This window comes from Culex pipiens, chromosome 2, assembly GCF_016801865.2.
Source record: "Culex pipiens pallens isolate TS chromosome 2, TS_CPP_V2, whole genome shotgun sequence".
In the NCBI taxonomy this organism is placed as follows: Eukaryota; Metazoa; Arthropoda; class Insecta; order Diptera; family Culicidae; genus Culex; species Culex pipiens.
Genome location: NC_068938.1, coordinates 34,488,041 through 34,510,743, shown reverse-complemented (window position 1 = coordinate 34,510,743; position 22,703 = coordinate 34,488,041). Strand labels below are relative to the sequence as shown.

Below are 22,703 nucleotides of genomic sequence, written 5' to 3'. Positions count from 1 at the left end.
TTAACAACTGTACTCACAAGCTCAAGAAAAAGGGAGAATTTATATGGAAATTATCCCTTTTTCTGATGCTTGGGAGTTTAGGTGTTTCCGGTTTAATAAGAATATTGACAGGTCTCGGGTTTCATCAGCAAAATTTGAAAAAAAAAAAAATATATAGTTCAGAAAATGTATTAAATCCACTAAAAATATGTTTCCAATAACTTCAGAACCCAAGTTCACATAAATATCCCACATACAAAAACAGCAACCTGCGAAATCCGTGAAATAAGTTTGTCCCATACATCAAGCTACGTGTTAAATCTATCGTTATTTCGATAATTCTATCAGCGATTACTCATTTTTAAAATCATTTTAAAATCGACCTTATTTAACCAAATTGTGTTAAATTTTCAGTGCTTCCACCAATAATATATATTTATTGAATGTAGTAAGTTTCAAAGCATAAATACTCAAATTGTTCACAAAAACCGTATATTTCTAAAGTACTGAAACATTCATAGTTTGAAATATGCGTATTGAACGAAACAAAATTTTGATTCTTTTTACCTGATTAATGTGTGTTTGGAAAATACACATTTTGCTAGGAAAATGTTTTTTTTTTGGAAAATGTATCAAACGAAGCAAAATTTTGCTTGCATTAAAACAAAATTAATATTTTTTTGGAAAATACAAAAATTTTCACAAAATATATTTTTTTTTCAAAAATACTTAAATTTTCAAAATTTAAAATTTGGGTATCAAACGAAACGAAATTTTGCATGCTTTTTCACCTAATTAATATTTTTATTAAATAAACAAAAATCACAAATGGCATTCGTTATCGTTATCGAGTCTCGAACAGCCTTGGAACAGAGGCAGTGAAAGTTTCATGCACATATTTCATGATTAAAGTGGGTTACAGACGATTAAGCTTCAAATTTTCCATGCGCGAAACGAATTTTCTGAGCGTGTTTCTCGAAACACCGAGTTTATTATTATTATTTTTTTAAAAACATCATCATGGATCAAATTGGCTGAAATTTAAAGTAATGACTCTCAAGGAATATACTGTGGGCCAATTTTGTTTTTTAAACACAAACATCGAAAACTGTATTTTTTACATTTATGACTATTTAGATGAGGGTTTATCCTCTTTAAGGAAAAATCATGTACATAATTCAAATCAAATCAAATTATTCGCTCTACAGCATTGCCTTGGCGTTCTCGACTGCGAGATTCCTGCTCGAAACTAGGTGTCCGAAGACTTGATTGTTGAGGCAATTTCTAACCTCTTTTTACACCTAGGCTTCCATCCACCCTGGGATTCGAACTGACGACCTTTGGATTGTGAGTCCAACTGCCTACCAGCGACTCCACCGAGGCAGGACCCAGGGATACGACAACTACACCTGGACTGAGCTATCGACCTAACCCTTTAGGTTAGACCGGGGCCAACATTTACTTCCCCATCCGACGGAAGGCGTGGTCAGACAAATCTTGTCTCGAAAAATGCCACCGGGACCGCCTGGGATCGAATCCAAGCCGACTGGGTGAGATGCAACCACGCTTACCCCTACACCACGGTCCCGGCCACGGTATATAATTGGGGTTCTTTTTTTTGTAGCAGCACATTTTGATAGCTTGAAAAGTTTTGCAATTAAGTTTTAGATTAGATTAAGTGGCTAAATTCGAAGATTGCGTCGATTTAGAATATACTCCTCGTGATGGTTTGCGTTAAAATTCAAGAACATAATTTATGAACCTGTTACTCCAGGTCTTCAAGACGATTTTGTAAATATCAGAAATAGGAAGATAGCAAGCAATCTATCGAGTTTAGACATCGAATTTTAGTTGACATTGAGTTGGCTACTATGCATCACAATCTGTAAGATTCAGTTAGAAGACACTATAAACACTGTCATTCTCTAATTAAAAGTAAAAGTTGCATAAAAACAAAATAATGTTCATCAATTTGAAAATCAAACAACAATCCCGATCATAAAAACAGTTTTTATCACGCTTAATTTGCATCTTCAAAATAAGCAATTAAAAACTTTCTGAAACCATCGCAACCAAACAATCAAAATTTCATCGACAACCGGGAAGAAACCTTCCCCGCCTTGGCGATCTTGATGAGGTATGCAAACCCTCCCCAAAAAGCCGCGATTGCGCTTGTGCTTGCACTTGATCGAGCCACGGTTTTATAGCGCACCTCCGATCGGCCAGAAATTGGCGCGCACGCAGCATGATTTCGGGCCCCGCGGGAACCTATAAAAATTAATCAGATCATGGTGTTTTTTGATTGCCCGCAGAACGTTGAAGAACGGTGATGCGAGCCGAGCGCGGTTTGAGGAATGAGGCAACGGGGTCTGTGTGTTTTAATTAAAATGATCCAGTCGCGTCCAATATATGTGTTTGTGTGTGTACGGGCGTCGGACCTGTTGCTGGCATGAAGGAATTCCAACGAAAACAAACAAAAACAAAACGAAACAAACACAGCCCACTTGTGCTAATTAAAATTTAAATTCGTACAAACAAAAGTTGGCGCCTTCTCCTGGGCGCGCTGGGAAAAATTACGACGGCGACGACGACGGTTGATCGCGCGGTCCCGATTAGGGCAAGTGCAATACCTGAAGGCCTCCTCTCCCCATGTCGCGTCGAGATCGTAAAAACCTGAAATGAGTGCTTTTTCGACAAGAATGTTGATGCTACCGGTTTGATATCGTTAAAAATGACAAAATAATTACGACGAGTAGCAGCAGCAGCAGCAACAGCAACTGCTATTGAACTTGACGTCGGAGCCATCTCTCGGTCATCGTTGTTGTTGTCGTTGGTCGTCGTAGATTCAACAGCTCACAGGAAATTGGCTGGTAATTACAGTCATTGTTCGTCGCGATCAGAGCGGCACAGTGGACATGTAACGTGAACTGCCGTGCTACCTCCTATGGAGAGAAGAACTTCACGGCGAGTCGGGGCCAGCAGTTAAGGAATTTGCGTACACGTGCTTTTAGGTTCATTAGATTGAAGGTTGCGCACATCGGCATGCGGAGAATGAGCTCCGATGACATCTCTACGTGGATGGCCTGGGTATCTGTGTAGGTTGCGGATTTATTTGATAGTGGGATCTGGTACATTTCGCCAAATGACATATCATCGAATGGAAGGTTCGCTAAAGTTCGTTTTACCGGCATTTTGCCTTGCTCACTGAGGTAAAAATTCTCTAAAAATTAACTTTTCAGAGAAAACTCGTACACCCACCTTCAACTAAACAAATGTCTGCCTGTCTGGTTGTAGGTGTGTAAGATGTGTAAGATCCCCCATTGAATCCCTTGCAAATCTACTTAGACAACCACTTTCAACTCATTTCACTGATGCCATGTTACCGAGCGCGCGCGCAACTGCGTGACACTTCCATTAAAATTCAGTAGCGTGACCATCCGCCCTGCACGAAGGAGTGCCCTCGTCTGAAGGTCACATTCCATGGCCTCGTTCAGCTGGATCGCCGTCAGCGGCAGTTCGGTGGCAGTCGAGAGTTATTCCGGGACCCCGAAATTAGTTTTGCCCGCGGGGCCTGCGCTCGCAATCATGAAGCAGGAGATACCGCGGCACCCGGGAAAAAAGGAGTGCCCTTCAACGACGACACACAGGTTGCAGCACCAGAACTGCAGTGGGCAGTCAACCATATGGACGATGCGTTTCCAGTTCAAGTTCAACCGCGGGGAAAAATGAAGGGAGAAAACTTCTGTGGGTTTGGTCCTCTCGAATATATGACAGCCCGAGCTGCTACCACTCTTGCGGGGCCTCTTCCTGTCTCTGTTTTTGTGGTATAATTTAATCTTTTTTGAGGTTGGAAATTATAAAGTCGAGGGGCAGTTAAAAAACATTTAACTTTTTTTTCTCTCTGCCTTCTGCCAAGTCCTGTTTGGCAGGGGGCCCTTATGTTCCACACTGCTGGAGCCCCGGAGGCACCTTGGCCGTGCCAGTTATGGCCTCGAATTCCCTTCAGGGTCCTGGATTCTTCAGCCGTCGAAAATATATTACTTGTTGCTTCTGGATAATTTTAAGGCTCACGCAAATTTCGTATTATACCGAGGCTCCCTATCGAAAGGCAGAGCCAGAGGAGGAAACTAATTTACGTTCCTGTCTTTTTATGGGCTGTTTGTTTCGAGGAATTCATCACTCTTTTTTTGCGTTTCTCCTCCAGCTCGATTTGGACTGCGGTGTGGCTACCGGTGGAACCTTCGCGCAGGTTGCCGGAGGCGACTTGACCGAACCGGAGAGCAGCAGCAGCTTTGTTAATTTCATTTTCGGACCAAATCTCTCGCTGATGAGTGGCCAGTTTGCTCAAACTTCCAGAATTTAAAGCTGCGCCTGCGGGGGCAAGTCGTCACACAGACTGTTGTTGCTGCTGCTGCTGCTGGTGAATAGTTCTCTGGAATTTGACAGCCAATTTGGATGATTTTTGTGATTAAAAGCAAAACATTTATTTTCTTGAAGAAGTCTATTTTTATTTAAAAAATCAATTGAGTACATTTCTATTTCATTTTGAGATTTGAAAACAATTTTTAATTGTAAGCTAAACATGAAAACAATTGCCCTAAGTTTGCTTGAAAAGCAAGTTCTGTCAGTGGAATAAAGTCCAAAAATTTATTTCGATTTGGAACCAACTTAGTCTAACTAAGATCCGAATAAAAACTTTAAGGCTCGTTCGATTACTTATCCAACGATAGGTTAGACGATGGATCTGGACATAGATCTCATACAGATAAGTTAGATCTGGCATAAAAAAACACACATAAATAACTTGATACAGGGATGCCAGATCTTTAATTTTTAGAGGTATTAAAAAATAATTTTGAAAAACTAATCAAAATTGGGTCAAAGAAGGATGCGGATCTTAGCTTCATTGCAATATCTGAGAAACGGCATAAATATTCTAGCAATCGCTTTTTGAGTCTGGCACTACTTTATAACTTTTGAACTACTTATCGGACATCCAACCCAGGGTTACCATTTCAAAATTTGAAAAATCTGGCAAAGTATTGATTGAAATTCTGGAAAAATCTAGCAGACGAAAATCTATCAATTCTGAATAGAGAAAGGGAGGAAGAATATGAATAAATTTAAAAGTTTGTAGAATTCAGATGGTTTAACAGATTTTGTGGCGTCAAACATGCCGAATATGCACTTTTTTTACGCAAATAAGTTATATTTATTTTTATTTTTAATAAAATTCGTTCATTTTTATTAAAAAGTTGTTCAAAATGGGCATAATGTTAAAAATGTGGCAGAATCTGTCAATATCTGGTACAGAAAAGGGTGAATCTTTGTTCTGGCAGACACTTGAAAAATCAGGCATTCCCAGATTTATCTGGCAACCTTGCTCAAAACAGCTAAAATCGGACGAGCCAGAATTGAGCAAACTGGGCAGAAATTTTGAGCACCAAAACGAATACGCACACAAACACACACTCACAGACGTTTGTTTAGATTTTGAGTTGAAAGGTATGCATGATGGTGGGTCTACGAGTTTGTGAGTTTTTATGTTTTTTGAGTGTTTTTCACATCTTGAACAGCACAAACATATTACTCAAGAAAAATTATCATTCCAGAGAACTGTTTTGACAATATTTTTTTTTTCGGTGTTCCATTTCGCAGAAGATGATGATGATGATTGCACGTCAAATCTGCTGCTGCTTCTGCTGCAAACTTCGCTAGAGGAAATGGTTTTCCTCGAAGCAGCCTGCCTGAATCACCACACACCACTCGGAATGTCCGTTTCGCTCGGGGAGTCTACTCGAGAGAGCTGTGTTATTACCAAATCGAAAAGCATTAGTGTCATCCAATTATCCGCCGAGCGCATTTGACGTCAATTAAGCTGTTTGGGTTGCCCCCCGAGGGGTCGAACATTCCTATGGTGACGGGGAGGTTTGTGCGTAAAGATTTGTTCTACCGAGTGGAGCCACGGACGTTGTCATTCGTCACCCGAAAATCATACTTCCTACGTGCGGCTGTTTCTTGCTGGATGATTCAGAACTCGGAATTCGATTGTTTGTGCTTTTATGAGTGAATCGTCAATTTTTGGCAGTGGGACAGTTTGATGATTAGTTGTGCGGAATTTTGTACCTTTGATCTTTGAAGCAAACAAATCGAAAATTTACAATAAAGTCATAGACTCTACTTAAAAAAATCTATGTTCAAAAATTTTAACAGCTCATAGAATGCCATAACTACTGTCCAACTCACAAATCACCGAGATACCCTAACCAGCATTCTCTTAAACTTTCTTACTACAGCCACATTTGAAGTTTCGGAATCGAAGATTTGTGACCACACGAAGAAGGGTTTACTCACGGGAAACCTCTGGCAAATGGACTTTACTACCGTAAAATTCACTTTCTACCCACGAATAATAACAGACCAGGCCGGCTGGGACTGCTGGAGCGTGTACATAAATCTGCACCACAACCAGCAGCATAGGTACTTTGTGTACACGCTAGTCGTCGTCGGACTTGGGGTCCGGAGTTGCGGGAGAACCAGCTGTGAAGGTGGACTTCGTTACGTTGTACAAACCTCCAAAGAAATGGAGGAGGAGGGAGTCCAGAAAATCATGGAAAGATTATTAACTTACTCAAGTTCATTACCATTACGGTTTAGTTGGACTCGTCATGGTCGCTATGGTCTGTGTATTTGCTTCCGCATCAGTTCTCGCAGTGCAACAAAACAGTAAAGAGCTCCGTTTTGGGAGCTATTGTTGTTGGGCACCTTTCTTTTGAATTAAACGTGATTTTTTCTCTTTATTTTTACTAAAGACTTTGGTCTTCTACCCTCAGTTTTCTTGAGAATCATTCAACTATATGATTCTTGATCTAAGGCAATGCTTTTCCATACAGTCCAGACTGAATCAACTGAAGTCCTCGCCAAATTCTCACCTCGGACATCTCATTAGATTACTAACTTTAGTCAATACCGGTGCCCTCCCAATAGGAAAGAATTTCAACGAAAGAATAGTAACGTTTATTCAATGCTTGAAGTTGTAGACTTCATCCTGCATCCATCATTAGGTATTGATAGCTCTATTTGTATTTATCATGCAATCATTCACGTTATGGTATAACTCAGTGGCGGCTCATAGCTACTAGCCCAGCTGGCCCACCCCCACTACCAATTCCGAAGCTAGTCACGTTTCAAACTTTGAACAAAATCATTAACCTCATACTGGTCCTCCAGGTCTCTCCGTCCATCACAATGCTTTGTGATACTGCCAGAAAAAAAAAAAAACTGTTTTTAATTTAAATTTTAATTCCTGGCGCCAGCGCAGCCTGCCTGCCTAATCGAGCGCAGCCGAAAATCAATCCGCGGGTCCCCGGAGCTTGCCTGTGGCTATGGTTCCGCATTTTTCCTTCCCCCCGTTGGCTTTTGGAGGACGGAAGCTAATGCCCATTTGGAGAGAGAGAGACCCGGGGAATCGTCGCGACATCATCGCTCGTTTTGGAGACAGCTCCAAGGTGCCAGTGAGGAATGCAGCCGCCGTCAGAAGCCTCGTCGACGAACGTGATTAGCCGCGGACTGGAGGACGCGTCGTGATATTTTACTTCATTTTATTTCGCCGTTTTCAAGCGGACTCGACAAAACTTGAGGCGCGTCTCTAATGCGGCGACGTAACCGCGCGCCGATGTCCTCTCCTGAAGTGGCTACCGCGCCTGGAGGCCACCTTAACCGGTAGTGCGGAGGGGGTACGGGGAGGTGACGCACGTTGACGAAACTTTATAATCACAATGGATTAATAAAATGGATACCTCGGTGGAGAGACTCGACTCGAAAAGGTATAGCGATAATTTAGAAAGCGTCTTTTCAAGCGCCTTAATGATGCGTTGAAATGTTGAAATTAGCTCGAGAGACCCCGGGACGGGTTGGCCGGTGTTGTCTCGAGTCATCGTGTACGTTCCGGGTTCGTCACCTGGGATCGCTTGGAGTACTTTCGAAATGGTTTATTCCTGATTTAAAATGTTTCAATGTTTTGCTTCAGTAGTTTAAAATTTTATTTTAGCTTAATTTACCATCTCTAGAAAAGAAAGGACCCTCTACCGCTTTATTTCTTTCTTGAAATTTTTAATTTTGAAAATTCTGCATACTTAATATAACATAAAAAGTAGGGGATATCAGTAAGCACAGTCATAGTTAACCCCAGAAAAATATTGTTTGTTTTTCAAAACATAAGATTTTCAAAAAAAATCTAAAAGTTCCACTTTTCAATGCTTTTTAAAAATTCGAAGTTAGATTAAAATAATTTATCTGTGGCAAATTTTAAAGGGGTTGTCGTACGCACAGTAACGTACGTGTGAAGTTTGATACGTCGGATGATAGAGTTTTTAACATGTCCCCAAGGGGCTACCTGAAGACCAGAATGGATAAGAGAACAACGACATGACCATGGATTGTCATATTTTTTTAGTTTCATGAAGTTTGATAAGTCAGATGATAGGGTTTCTCTCATATTCCGGAAGTGTCCTTAAGGGCCACCACCTGTAACTGGTTCCACAGTGGCCAGGATGGGTCAGCAAACAACGGCATGACCAAAGATTAACACATCTTTCAAGTTCATGAAGCTTGATGTGCAACACATAAACAGTCAAGATAACCGATCAACAGGTATCCGGGAATCGGTTCCAGACTAGCCGGAAGTAGCCATTATATAGAAAATACTTGTCGGATGCAACCCAGAGCTTCCTGAATGGTTGAAATTGCCGTAATTTGGTCGTCAAATTTGGGGTCTCAAAAAGGTATTTTTTTCGGTTGTAGCCGATTTTCGGTTGCCACAATGACCGAATTCGGGTTTTCATGGCAGTTTAGGAAACGGGACATCCTAAGCTTTCATTTGAGACTAATGAACCGGATTTATTGCGATTTTTAAAGGATAAATGTTGAATAGAACCTTTTATGTATTTTTTATGGACGCCGGAGGAAGGTTTAGAACATTTCTGGAGTTTTTTTTAAAGGTCCAGGAAACATTTTTTTTGCCTTTTCGGGTATTTTAAAACCGCTTTGTGTCAGGGATATTAAAAACATCAAAAACATTAAAAAAAATTTTTGGTTATTGGAACATTGAAAAACAGCTCTTGATGTTGACACAAATGTGAATAAGTGTTTAGGAAGAGTATTTTGCAGCTTAGTTAGTAAGAAAAGTTCATGTCTGCAAAATCGTGTTGTTATGTAAAAAAATAAATAAATAATTTTACCAGATCTTCATGAAATATGATTAAGCCGTAAGTGAAGTCCTTGTAGATAAAAAGAAGACACTTGTGGTTAGCACTACACAGCAAAAAATCCGATGGTAAAATCGCATGCAAAAGCATGCACATCACCTTCGTCAAAATAAACACTTAATATTACACACTGCATGTACAATTTTTGCAAACACAAAAAAAATTTGCAACCGACGGGATTCAAACCCAGCACCAACAGTAAGGACTGGCGCCTTAGCCCACTCGGCCATCAGACCGATGTAAAGCTGTAAGGATAAACGCATATATGAGCTTGACATTACGGTCAAGTAGGTTTTCCATACTGATGGGCTACATATTTCAGGGTGTAAAATCACATAAAATTGCATAAAATAATGCAATATTTATTTTACACCCAGGTTTTTAAAAGGAACCGGGTTGACACTTTTTTAGCTGTGTAGCAGTAGTGGCTGGCAGCAATAAAGTCAACTTCGTTCGTATGTGAATGTGACCCTAAACCTGGTTTAAAGCGACCAAATAGCAATAGTAGAGTAGTACGGGGCAAAAGTGCGCACGGGGGAAAGGTGCGCACCAGACTTTTAAATACTTTATTTCAACCTAAAAAGTTCATATTTGTGTTTTCGACTTGTCCTAGGGTCAATTTTAAGTATTTACAAAAATAAAGTGAAAAAATTTAAGTTTGTGAAAGTCACTTTTGGGCTATTTTGATCTAATATTTGATGTTTACAAACTAAGGCTTACAAAACTTCAGGTTCACGAAATCTTTAAAACCATTTAACTAGTGTTTAGCCTTGCCAATTACCTTGCTAACCCTTGAAGAATTTTAGAATTTCCTCTTCTTCTTATTTTTACCATCATTTTTCCTTAAAAAGAAATTTGCGGGTCAAAGGTGCGTACTAAAATTTCCATACATTATTGTATGAAAAAAAAATTCAGCCACATTGGATAATTTTTATTTCGGATAAAAATGATTTAAAATCATTGAAAAATAGTATTTGTGACAAAACCGGACGAAAAAATATAACCTATGCGAAAATATAATGGGTTTTAACCGTAAAAATGAGTTGTATAAGTACAGCTTAGTTTAAATTAGTTACTATACCATAAAATTATCTTCATTTGGGGTAAAAAACAACATCCAACTGATAACTTGATGAAAAGTTAACTTTTTTTAAATTAACTGAAAAATTACTTTGCCCCGCATAGTGCCCCGTATGTGGGGCAAAGGTGCGCACTTCATTTTTGCCTTCCTTACGTTACTGAGGAAAGGCTTTAAAATCACTCGAAAAAGGAACTTCTCAATTAGACTTCCTAGACCCACCTTCATGTATACCTATCGACTCAGAATCAAATTCTGAGCAAATGTCTGTGTGTGTGGTGGGATGTTGATCAAAAAATTGTCACTCGATTATCTTGACATTGGCTGAACCGATCTAATCCGTTTTGGGGTCATTCGATTCATCTTAGGGTCCCATAAGTCGCTGTTAAAAATCATGCAGTTTAGTTAAGTACTTCAAAAGTTATGCTTAAAAAACGATTTTAATAAAAGTCCGGGAGATTGTAAAAAGGGTGGTTTTTGTAAGAAAACCCGTCATGCTATACATTTTCAGAAAGGTATTTAAAAGACCTTTCCAACGCGTCCAAAACATTGAAGATCTGACAACCCTATCAAAAGTTATAAGTTATATGTTATTTACGCACTTTTTGCATTTTGGATAGCACCCTTTAAATGTGAGGAAGGCGCCAACCACCTAAGGGTGGATTAAGTAACGTTTTTCAGCGCAATTGCCTGGTTCTCTAGATGTAAGCGATTTGAGGTAAATCCTAGTACTACATTTTGAAGGCCATGGACAAAGGTACCATTTGGTATATACAACGAATCAAGACGCCAGTGATGTTGAAATAAACGCTTCAGTGGCCAGAATGCCTCAAAAAAGGACATTAAATCCCATTTAAAATTGAAGGGCGGAGCGCAAGCTAATGTTAAGTCCAATCAAGCTCATATTTGGGATTTGGGCTCAGTATGCCAACCGGAACAAACCCCGGCTTACCCCCTGCCCGCCAAAAAGTCATTTTTGATACACTCTACTATTCATATCGCTTAAAGTCAATTTTACTTATTAGTTGGTGGTGGAGTTGTTAATGTTAAAAATTCTTTTTATATACCAAATTAGTATTTTTGATTGATTTCAATGTAAACAAAACATGATTGAAATTCAAATCAAATTGTCTTAAAGATATGGCACTCGAGATCACTTTAAATTCATTATCATTAACCTATCAACTATTAATCTTATTATAGTCTCTATTATTATGATTTTTTTGTTCGGTTTTTGGCCTTATCGAGCCCGATTTGGGTTGTTCAATAGAGGGTTAAATGCCAATCAGTGCAGCATCCTCGAAGTGTTCCACGGTGAGATCCGGTCGGACTATTCACCGTGGATGCTCGAGGCTGCTGGCACCTCCTGCTCCCGCATGTGGCAACACACTTGGCTTTATCCTCTCGGACGGATCAAAACCGTTACAACAGCAATAGCAGCAGCAGCAGCACCAACAGAAGCAGCGCTCAGTCACTATTAATCATAAATGAGATTAAGATAAGAAACAATTTAGAGCTACTGGTTTTAACCCGGCAGCAGCATCACGCGGTTGGGCCCATTTGGGTATCCACCGTCATCTCGGCTGCCGGCGAGCCGTTTGGCCAAGCACTCTCTGACGAGCTGGAACTAATTCGATTCGAAACGGACCTGACTACCCGGGACAGGGCCCAAGCTGGCTGACACACGGGACAGGGCGCAGACTACACCAGATTCTGACGAGATAAGATGGTTGCGACTACATTGTGAAGAAAGTCGCCCAAGATCCCAAGACACACCTGGGGAACGCTCTCTCGAAAGTCCGGCTCCGTTTTGAAAGTGACTCAAATTATCCAGCCGGTTTTTTTTTCGGTCGATCGGTGCGTAACGACGGTAGCTGATGCTGGCCCGCTGACATGGCCCTTTGAGCGCACACGGCATAAATTTATTCATCTCTCTCCAGATTAAGTTGTGTACAATGGGCAGGAAACACCCACGCTCGGGGGAAACGTGAACAGTGAACAAGTACGTGAGCGCGTGTTTGGTGGTCGGAATTCGGGCTGAGCTTTCCAGTTGACAGACAGCAACCGTTTTTGTTTTGAGCGGTTTAGTCATGCAAATTAGGGAGCCGATGCAATCGTCTAGGGTGGTCTGGAGCGCATGTCAATCACGATGTTGAGTCAAAATTTAGTTGGACCTCCGAGTGTCGTTCACTAGGTGGCCACTTTAATCTGGACAACATTTGCTTAGATGATCAAATTCGAAACACCAAGTCCATCTGTTTCCACGTGTGTTGTATATCTTGCAAAACCATCGCTGCCAGAGCGTATCGCGTACCCCGTACAGAATTATGTGACATTGGAATTCCACGCCACGTACAATGCCAAGCCGCAGTGCAAGCAAGTCCTGGCCCTAGCCGCAAGACCCGGTTCTGCGTAGGCATTTTGGGGCTGTGCGTCTTCCATACGGCTAGAGCATCGTGTATCGAAGGGTATCGGAGGCACTGCTATTGCGTTGCCTATACTTGCGGACAGCAAACTTGTAGCAGCATAAAGGTACTTTTAAGGACGGGCAAGCGCATTGGCCGACGGTCAGAACAGGCATTGGAGAAACATGTTTTTTTTTATTTGTTGCATAATTATTGTTTCCCTAATCGAAATCAAATTTTCAACATGTTCAATTCAATTCATTTTATTTACCGAAATAACAATTTTACAACTTGTGCGAATAATTGGTTCAAAGAGATTTGGTGTTCCTTGCAACTATTTCCTTTTCAATAACCGTTTGGTAACATAAGGTCCTTCATATGCAATTTAACAAAAACTAGGGAAAATTTGGCCAAAAAACCCAGTGAGATTTTTTTTTTATTTTCAATTCAATTGATTTTATTTACCGAAATAACTATTTTACAACTTGTGGGAATAATTGGTAAATTTTCAACTTATGCACGAAAAACCAGAAGAACAGGGTTCAGACTTTATCAAGTGCATAAAAATCTGAAAATCATTTTTAAGTTTCCTCATTGGGTAATTCTCCGCCAACTCACACAGCAGTTGCCCCGACCCCTCTTCGATTTGCGTGAAACTTTGTTCTAAGGGGTAACTTTTGTCCCTAATCACGAATCCGAGGTCCGTTTTTTGATATCTCGTGACGGAGGGGCGGTACGACCCCTTCCATTTTTGAACATGTGAAAAAAGAGGTGTTTTTCAATAATTTGCAGCCTGAAACGGTGATGAGATAGAAATTTGGTGTCAAAGGGACTTTTATGTAAAATTAGACGCCCGATTTGATGGCGTACTCAGAATTCCGAAAAAAACGTATTTTTCATCGAAAAAAACACTAAAAAAGTTTTAAAAATTCTCCCATTTTCCGTTACTCGACTGTAAAAAATTTTGGAACATGTCATTTTATGGGAAATTTAATGTACTTTTCGAATCTACATTGACCCAGAAGGGTCATTTTTTCATTTAGAACAAAATTTGTCATTTTAAAATTTCGTGTTTTTTGTAACTTTGCAGGGTTATTTTTTAGAGTGTAACAATGTTCTACAAAGATGTAGAGCAGACAATTACAAAAATTTTGATATATAGACATAAGGGGTTTGCTTATAAACATCACGAGTTATCGCGATTTTACGAAAAAAAGTTTTGAAAAAGTTGGTCGTCATCGATCATGGCCATTCATGGTCACCCGCGACAAACACGGACGACGAAACAAAGAGAAACGCAAAAAGTAACTTTTTCAAAACTTTTTTTCGTAAAATCGCGATAACTCGTGATGTTTATAAGCAAACCCCTTATGCCTATATATCAAAATTTTTGTAATTGTCTGCTCTACAACTTTGTAGAACATTGTTACACTCTAAAAAATAACCCTGCAAAGTTAGAAAAAACACGAAATTTTAAAATGAAAAATTTTGTTCTAAATGAAAAAATGACCCTTCTGGGACAATGTAGATTTGAAAAGTACATTAAATTTCTCATAAAATGACATGTTCCAAAATTTTTTACAGTCGAGTAACGAAAAATGGGAGAATTTTTAAAACTTTTTTAGTGTTTTTTTCGATGAAAAATACGTTTTTTCGGAATTCTGAGTACGCCATCAAATCGGGCGTCTAATTTTACATAAAAGTCCCTTTGACACCAAATTTCTATCTCATCACCGTTTCAGGCTGCAAGTTATTGAAAAACACCTCTTTTTTCGCATGTTCAAAAATGTAAGGGGTCGTACCGCCCCTCCGTCACGAGATATCAAAAAACGGACCTCAGATTCGTGATAAGGGACAAAAGTTACCCCTTAGAACAAAGTTTCACGCAAATCGAAGAGGGGTCGGGGCAACTTTTCCCGATTTCGTGTGAGTTGGTAGAGAATTACCCCATTAGTTAAAACCATATCAAACTTTTAAGGTTTGGAGACATTTTATTTCAACTTTCTGAAAATGCATGTATTGCAATATTTTTATTACTAACGTTTATATCGGATACTTCGGATACCTGCCAACTGAGGAGTCCTCATGTGAAGTTCTTTAGAAAATTATGCGAAAAGTTTTCATGGATGAAGAAAAATAAAAAAAAAATCATTTTATAAAAAAAGCGTGAAATCAAACTTTTTATCAAAAAAATATCCAGCAGTTTACATCAAGTTATAATCGTATCCTCCTACAAATTTCCAAATAATAATTGCATACACCAAAAACTCCGAGAGAATGATGGCTTCGAGCCGAGAGAAAAGTGGTACCATTCATGGACACAGAGAAAACAGCTCATAAAAACAAAATGTTACAATATTTTTTTAATTTAAAGTTAAATTAAAATAGTAATAATTCAAAATACCCCAAAATCATCATTCGGATTTTTTTTTTGAAAAGTTTGTGTTGTGATGATTTTTTTTCACGCTTCCTGAGTTTTTCGCCCTTGCTGGAGACTTGCTCACGCGCTTTTGTGTCTGCCAAAACAAGGCAGAACCATTCCAGGCTCTTAATGAGCTGATGATGAAGTACATCTGCAACGGTAAGCTGTCTCGTGCGGCGAAGTTTTTCGACGTCAATAGAAAGAACACACTGTGATTTAGTTTTAAGCATTTCTATTTCTATCTTTTTCTATAGCAAATTATAGAAGTTTTTTTTCCTTCTCTTGAAAAATCCATTGATGGAATATCCAATTTCATCAAAATGAACTAATGTACAAAACATAGTTGAAAGGAACTCCGAAACTCTATTACGTTATCAGAAATACGAAATTGTGAATTGATTATTTACTTATAAAATAAATTGAATTGAATTAATGAATAAAATATTGGAAAAAGTAGCACAATGTTCCAAGTTAAAGAGAAAGTTCGATTCAATATGTTTGAATTTTTTTTTTTCAAAAAATCAAATAAAATCTAAAAAAAATCTTAACGTGTTAACATTAAGTTAAGAAGTAGCCACTGAATCCGCTTTGTAAATGCGGCTCTGATCTCTTCATGGGTCATGGGAAAAAATTAGTTACTTTATTGTTACGAGGTAGTATTTGTAAATTTTGCTCGGTTTGTTCTAGAGGTCGTATCGAGGTGTCCTATTTGGATGAAACTTTCAGCGTTTGTTTGTCTATGCATGAGATGAACTCATGCTAAATATGAGTCCTCTATGACAAAGGGAAGTGGGGTAAAACGGGCATTGAAGTTTGAGGTCCAAAAAACATGAAAAATCATAAAATTGCTTCCATTTGCGACAAAAGTGCAATGAACATCCAGGATTTGTTTTACTTTTTCTCATAGCTTTTGCAAATTACTGCTAAAAATGGATTTTTTTTTAAACCTTAATATCTTTTTGAAACAACAGCCTCCAACTTCCATACTCTCATAGGTCAAAAGATTAGGTAATATAAGCCTACGGAATTAACTTTTTGGCCAATCGCAGCTTTACGATTTTTCTATAACAAACTTTTTACAGCGTTATTTTTTGCCCTAAAGCCGATACACACTGGTAAAAAACTCGCCCTTAATTCAATTGTGTAAAAATAACAAAATAAAAACAAATCTCAATTATGATTTTCTATTTTTTTCTCCTTTTTAAACAAACCAATAAATAATAAAAAAATATAAAATATGCATTCATAGGCTGCAGAAAAGCAGCCTGAATCATTGTTTTTTTGATGATTTTGGTTTTATGTTTATGCATAAAAGTAAAAACAACAAAAATTATAAGATTTGTTTTGTTAATTTTCATTTTTTTTATTATAAGTAAACTGCTATGTTAATAAGCTTAGAAACACTTGCAAAGCGTCGTGAATTCGCCTCTCTCTCGTTCGTAAATGATCTCATTGCAAACCGAATTAATTCTCCAGAGTTGTTACAAACATTAAATTTCTATGAACCCACACGCGTATTGAGAGCACGTGAGCCTTTCGCATTGCATTTTCACAGAACTGACTACGCTAAACACGGGCCCATGAATAGAATGATGGAAACTTATAACAGATATAATAACATAATCGATTTCACAGTGGCAAAATTCACCATGAAAAAACAGTTCTACAATCAAAGATAGATGTTCCCCCCTTGTAATTAGAAACTAAGCAACGATCATGTAGTCTACGTATGTTTGACGAATAAATAAATAAATAAATATAAGTCTCTATTTTGAAGGACAGTCATTCCACGTTTTCAATATAAACAAGGTAATGTACATTGGAAATTAGTTTCGAAGCAAATTTGGCGATTCTTATCACTTTGAGTCAAAGACCATGTCGTCATTTGTGTGCTATCTTGTGACAACGACCATTTAGTACTTTTCGAGAAAATCGATTTTTAAAGTTTGTTGGTAAATAATTTCATTTCATACTGTGAAATAAAATCAAAATTCTTTCTTGTTATTTGAAAACGTAGAAACCCAATTTAAAACAATTTGAGGTAGCCTATCGCATCTTTTCAAAACTTTGTCGACATCAACATCAGCCGATTCCATTATTGCCATTTTGGCATCGGAAAAATCTCATGTGTTTGCCACAAAACGTTTGAAACGCTTGCCTGCTTGAAATATTCACGGAAATATTTCACAGCGTTATTTGGTTTGTGTCCATGGTGTCGCGGCAGCAATATGGCTGACAGGACAGGCATCGAACTACGATGCACTGACATTTTAGCAAAGCATGGTAGTGACTATGCTTTCGATGTCGGTCATCTTACGATGCTCGTGCATCGAAAATCAAAAGTCGGAAAATCACATTTTCGGGGCTTTCCGGCAACTAGTATTTGTTTTTATTGTTCTTACTGCCATGAACAATCAATCTTAACTATTTTACCACTTAACTAGGTCGAAAAATATGAGTTTTCGACCAAATTTGGCCACGAGCATCGAAAGCCGCTTTCGATGTCAGTCATCGAAAAATCCATGAAAATCCATCCATAGAGCCAAACTTTTTGAAACAATCGGTTCGTATACTATCGCTTAAAAAAGTTTCAACTAATTTGGTTACACCATGTAAACAAAAATCCGAAAAGCACGTGTCACAAGTGTGTTTCGAAAGTAAAATTGTACTACGTGTCACAAGTGTGCACAGAATTCCCATACAAACTAAAAAAAGTTCAAATCAATACTTTAACCGACTTAATCAGTATATTTTCAAAAACAAAAGATTGCATTGCTTTTAGAAAGTGTGTATCAACATAAATTTGTGAAAAACAAGACAAATTTTCCACATTTTCCAATAACATGTATGACGTGTCACAAGTGTGCGCAATCATTTTGATGATAAATTGGTTTATGTCACAAGTGTGTATCGCGATATCCGGGAAACGGAAGCGAGTTTCCAAAATCGGGTTAAAGCATCTTGTAGTGTTTGTTAAGTATAGCAAAACGTCATCATTAACTCATTTTCGACCAAAATGGTCTATGTCACAAGAGGGCACACAGCTGACGATGTGTCACCAAATGACGTGCTACGGTGTTGACTTGGATCAAATAGCTGACAACATTAGATACGAAAACAGCTGTTTGCAAGAAATATTATTTTCATCGCATTTTTATCGTTTAGTTGAAAAGTGACGTTCAATCTGTTGATTAAATTTGATAGCAAATGACGCTTATCTAAATGAAACCGTCAGTACCCATTATATAAAAGGTTCAGCCACAATGTTTACAAGTCGACAACTCTTATCAGGCGGACTACCTTTTAGCAAGCTTGCAGTGAGACGTTTACTAAGTATGGGAATTTCTTATAACTCAAAGCTTCAGAAATTAACTGTTGATATCTCGCAAACAAAAAAATAATAACAGTGAAGCACCCCTCTCCTTACGATTAGGGGGGGCCTCGCGCCTAGTGGTCCTCTCCAAGCCCAAGGAGGTTCACGATTTCCGCATTCCACCGCGCTTGCAGTAAAGCTGTTGAACTCCGCCTAGGTACAGAACACGGATGACAAACGGAGCAAGCTACAATCTTACGCGATTGTATCTTAGGAAGGGAAATCATTGAGAACTGTAACTTGCCGGTCGTAAGCCCGGGTAAAGGAGGAACGTTGAGATGGAGGCTGTTCTCTGCCTCCATTTTGTAAAACAAATAGTACGGAGAACCTACTGGAGGTTATCTTAGGGTAGCGTGCAAAATTGGCATGCTATCCAAGTAAACTACCTCCTATATTTAGACCCCAATCTACAGTGTCACGCGACCCGTGCCAAGAGATGTATGCCTGGGGGGGTCTTTAACATTGATTCCAGGTCTTAACGGAGCCTGTGCGGCACCGGGGCACCCCGCACAGTATCTTGCTCCATCTGTTCCATGCAGGCTCTAGAACGGATGTTTAATTTTCCTTGCAGTTTAGTGAAATCAGTATGATGAATGAATTAGACCCAAAACGGAGTGCCAACTGCTCCCAACAGTTGGAAAAGACTGAGGAGAAGGAAGAAGTGAAGAAAGGAAAAGAGAGTGCAGTAATAGAGGAGAAGATCGAGAACATGGAGTGTGGGGGGGTTGATGACGGGGATGGAGACGATCTGGAGGACCAGCTCGGCGACTTGGGCCTTGACGGAGGCTCGTCGGTTTCTTCATCCGTTCTTGACTCACCCCAACGATCTATGGAGGTGGATGCACCTGAGGACCAAAGTGCTGGTCCTGGGATCCCACCAGGTGACAACGATTCGTTGCATTCTTCGGGGGACACTTCGGGGAGCGTGACGCCTACTCCAGTTGATCCAGCCGGAAGCAACAGGAAGCGCAGGAAGCCAGGCAAACCGAAGATGACCAACGCACAACTTCGCCGAATGGACTACTTTGTCCGGAACGGACATCCGCCCAAGGAAGCGCGTGAACTTGCACTAGTGCCGGTAGAACAAAACTACCTCAACAAGCGCCAACGATCGAAGGATGAACCTTCGCCGAACAGCAGCGGTCAAGGTAAGGGACCCGATAAGAAACGGATTAGAAACCGTGGATCTGAAGGACCCGCACCACCACCGGCTGCCCAAGCCGGGATGATCTCCTACAAGGAAGTGGCTGAAGCGATCCATGTCGCTGTCATTCCACTAGGATACCCCGCCAAAACGTTAACTACGGAAGAGCTGAAAGCTATCCGCACGCAACTGCTGGACCTGATTATCAAGCTGGAGACACCCGTCGTCAGACCGAAATACAGGAACTGCACTTTCAAATACGGTTATCTCATCCTCGCTTGCGCTGATGAGGCGACCGCTGGCTGGACAAAAGAGGTGGTGAACAAGCTTCAACCATGGGAAGGTGCGGAGCTCGTTGCTGTAAACCTTGCTGACCTGCCAAAACAAGTCCTATTCTTGGGATATTTCCAAGACAGTCTTCAGTACACCAGTGAGGACATTATAAGACTTGTCCAGAACCAAAACGATGACTTCCGCACTGAGCAGTGGAAGGTCGCTCGCAGAACGGAACACTCGAAGACCATCGAACTGCTGATCGAGATGGATGAGAAATCCGCGGAACAAGTCGCAGCGCAGCACTTCCAACTGAACTACACGTTTGGTAAGGCACGTCTGCGGAAAGTTACGGGATCAACGGCCAACTCCGACCAGAAAGATTCTGCTACCTTGACAGGGAAGGTTCAAACGGAACATGTTCCGCAACCACCTGCTCAGGACAGTCAAATTACGGAGAGGACGGTTCTATCGGGCGCTCAACCGAGCTGCTCGCAACCACTTGACCGGATTGACGTTACCGCGAAGCCAGGGACGGTTCTGCAAAAGTCTGAGTCTGAATCCAAGCAACAACCACTTGGAAGTAGTCGCAAGACGAAACCAAGGAAGGTTCCGCAAGGTGCAAGCTCAAACAAAAAGCTCCAACCACCTGGTTCTAGCAAAAACAAACAGAGCAATCTGCAAGGTGTTGGTCGTGGTCCCGTAACTGGCCGCATTCAGCCACTGGAATCTGCCATCGCGGGAGCATCCAAGAAACACGGCTCTACAGCTGCGGGTAACTGCCGCCCAAAACCCGGGTCACTAGCGGGTCCGGCAACTGGCAGTTCCTCATCCCAACAATGAGCAGCATTCGCTGCTTGCAAGTGAATCTCCATCACGCGAAGGGCGCCTCCAGTGTCCTAAGCCGGAGATTCACGAAAGAGCAAATAACTATTGCTCTACTACAAGAACCGTGGGTAAACAACACGAAGATTCTTGGATTACCAACACAAAACAGTAAGTTAATCTACTGCAACACTCAGTCTAAGCCCAGGACTGCCATTCTGTTGCGCTGTGGTATTAAATATACTCCCATTACAGAATTCATCCAGCGAGACATCGTTGCAATCACGGTAGAAGTCCCCACAGCCACGGGAAAACAGGAGCTGATAATTGCGTCGGCTTACTTCCCAGGTGACCAGGACGACGTACCGCCACTTGAAACCACAGCTTTCGTGAGATACTGCAGAGACGTCAACAAACCATTTCTAATTGGATGCGACGCCAACGCACATCACACGATCTGGAGCAGCACGGACATAAATAAAAGAGGTGAGTGCCTTCTTGAATACCTTTCGTCAAACGATGTCAATGTATGCAACGAGGGAGACAAACCTACTTTTATCAACGCTATTCGACAAGAGGTACTGGATCTCACCTTGTGTAGTTCCTCAATCTCCGAAAAAGTTAAAAACTGGCACGTTTCGGACGAGCCCAGCCTATCTGACCACAGGCACATTGTCTTCAACATCGAAGCCAGGGCGCTGGAAACTGAGGAATATAGAATTCCCGCTAAAACGGACTGGAATGCCTTCAAGGAACACCTGCAAGGTACGCGAATGCCGATTAATCCAAAAATTCGGACTCCTATGGAACTGGAAACTGAAGCGGAAAATCTTCAGGGAAGGATCATAGAGGCGTTTAACGCAAGCTGTCCGTTGAAAAAAAGGAGGGTGTGCCGTGACGTTCCCTGGTGGAGCGAAAAGCTGGCAGATCTTCGCAAAGAAGCAAGACGCTTGTTCAACAGGGCTAAACTCTCGGGAAACTGGGATGCCCATAGAGCAGCTCTCACCAAATACAACGCTGAGTTGCGGAATGCTAAGAAAGAATCGAAAAAAAGATTCTGTGAAAGCATTGCGACAATGCCCGTAGCTACCCGACTACAAAAGGCGCTGTCCAAAGATCACACTAATGGTCTTGGGCAATTAAGAACGGAAGACGGTAGTCTCACGAAAACAAACAAGGATACTCTGGACGTGCTTATGTCCACTCATTTTCCTGGATCATCAACTAAGGATGAAGCAGTTACCAACAGACCAGCGGACTTCAACGTGCGAAGAAGCGTTCCGGTAGAGGCAATCCATCTTGCTCGACGTATGTTCACAAGTACGTCGATCAAGTGGGCTCTCCATGCTTTTGAGCCCCTGAAATCTCCTGGACCCGACGGTATACTTCCCATCTTCTTACAAAAAGCGGGCGACATCATCTTGCCCGAAATGATCACAATATTTCGCTCTAGCTATATTCTAGGATACATCCCGGAAAGCTGGTGCAAGGTTAAGGTGATCTTCTTACCAAAGGCTGGCAAACCTGACAAGACTTTGCCTAAAGCCTTCAGACCCATAAGTCTGACATCCACGCTGTTAAAACTTATGGAAAAAATCACGGATAATTATATCCGCGCGGAGTTCCTGAAAAACTCTCCGCTGCACAGGCATCAACACGCTTACCAATCGGGTAAATCTACGGAATCCGCGTTACATCATCTGGTGACGCTTGTTGAAAAATCACTCAGGCATCAAGAAACGGTTCTAGGGGCGTTTCTGGACATTGAGGGAGCTTTCGACAACACATCATACGGATCAATCAAAACGGCACTTCTCAACAGAGGAATAGACGCTACAACCACGAACTGGATAGAAACCATGCTTATAAGCAGGGAAATTTCTGCATCGCTAGGAGATACAACTGTAGTCGTGAAAGCGGCCAAAGGATGTCCGCAAG

At 40.6% G+C, this 22,703-nt stretch overlaps 2 protein-coding genes across 2 annotated transcripts in view; one reads left to right on the top strand and one right to left on the bottom strand.

Moving 5' to 3' along the window:
* Positions 1-22,703, bottom strand: part of LOC120415703 (protein expanded) — an 88,782-nt gene that overhangs the window by 47,312 nt on the left and 18,767 nt on the right. The gene's annotated exons all lie outside the window — the stretch shown is intronic.
* On the top strand, positions 18,672-22,348 carry LOC120415705 (uncharacterized). The gene has a single exon (XM_039577299.2). The coding sequence runs from the start codon at positions 19,110-19,112 to the stop codon at positions 20,781-20,783; it is 1,674 nt and encodes a 557-aa protein (XP_039433233.1). The 5' UTR covers positions 18,672-19,109; the 3' UTR covers positions 20,784-22,348.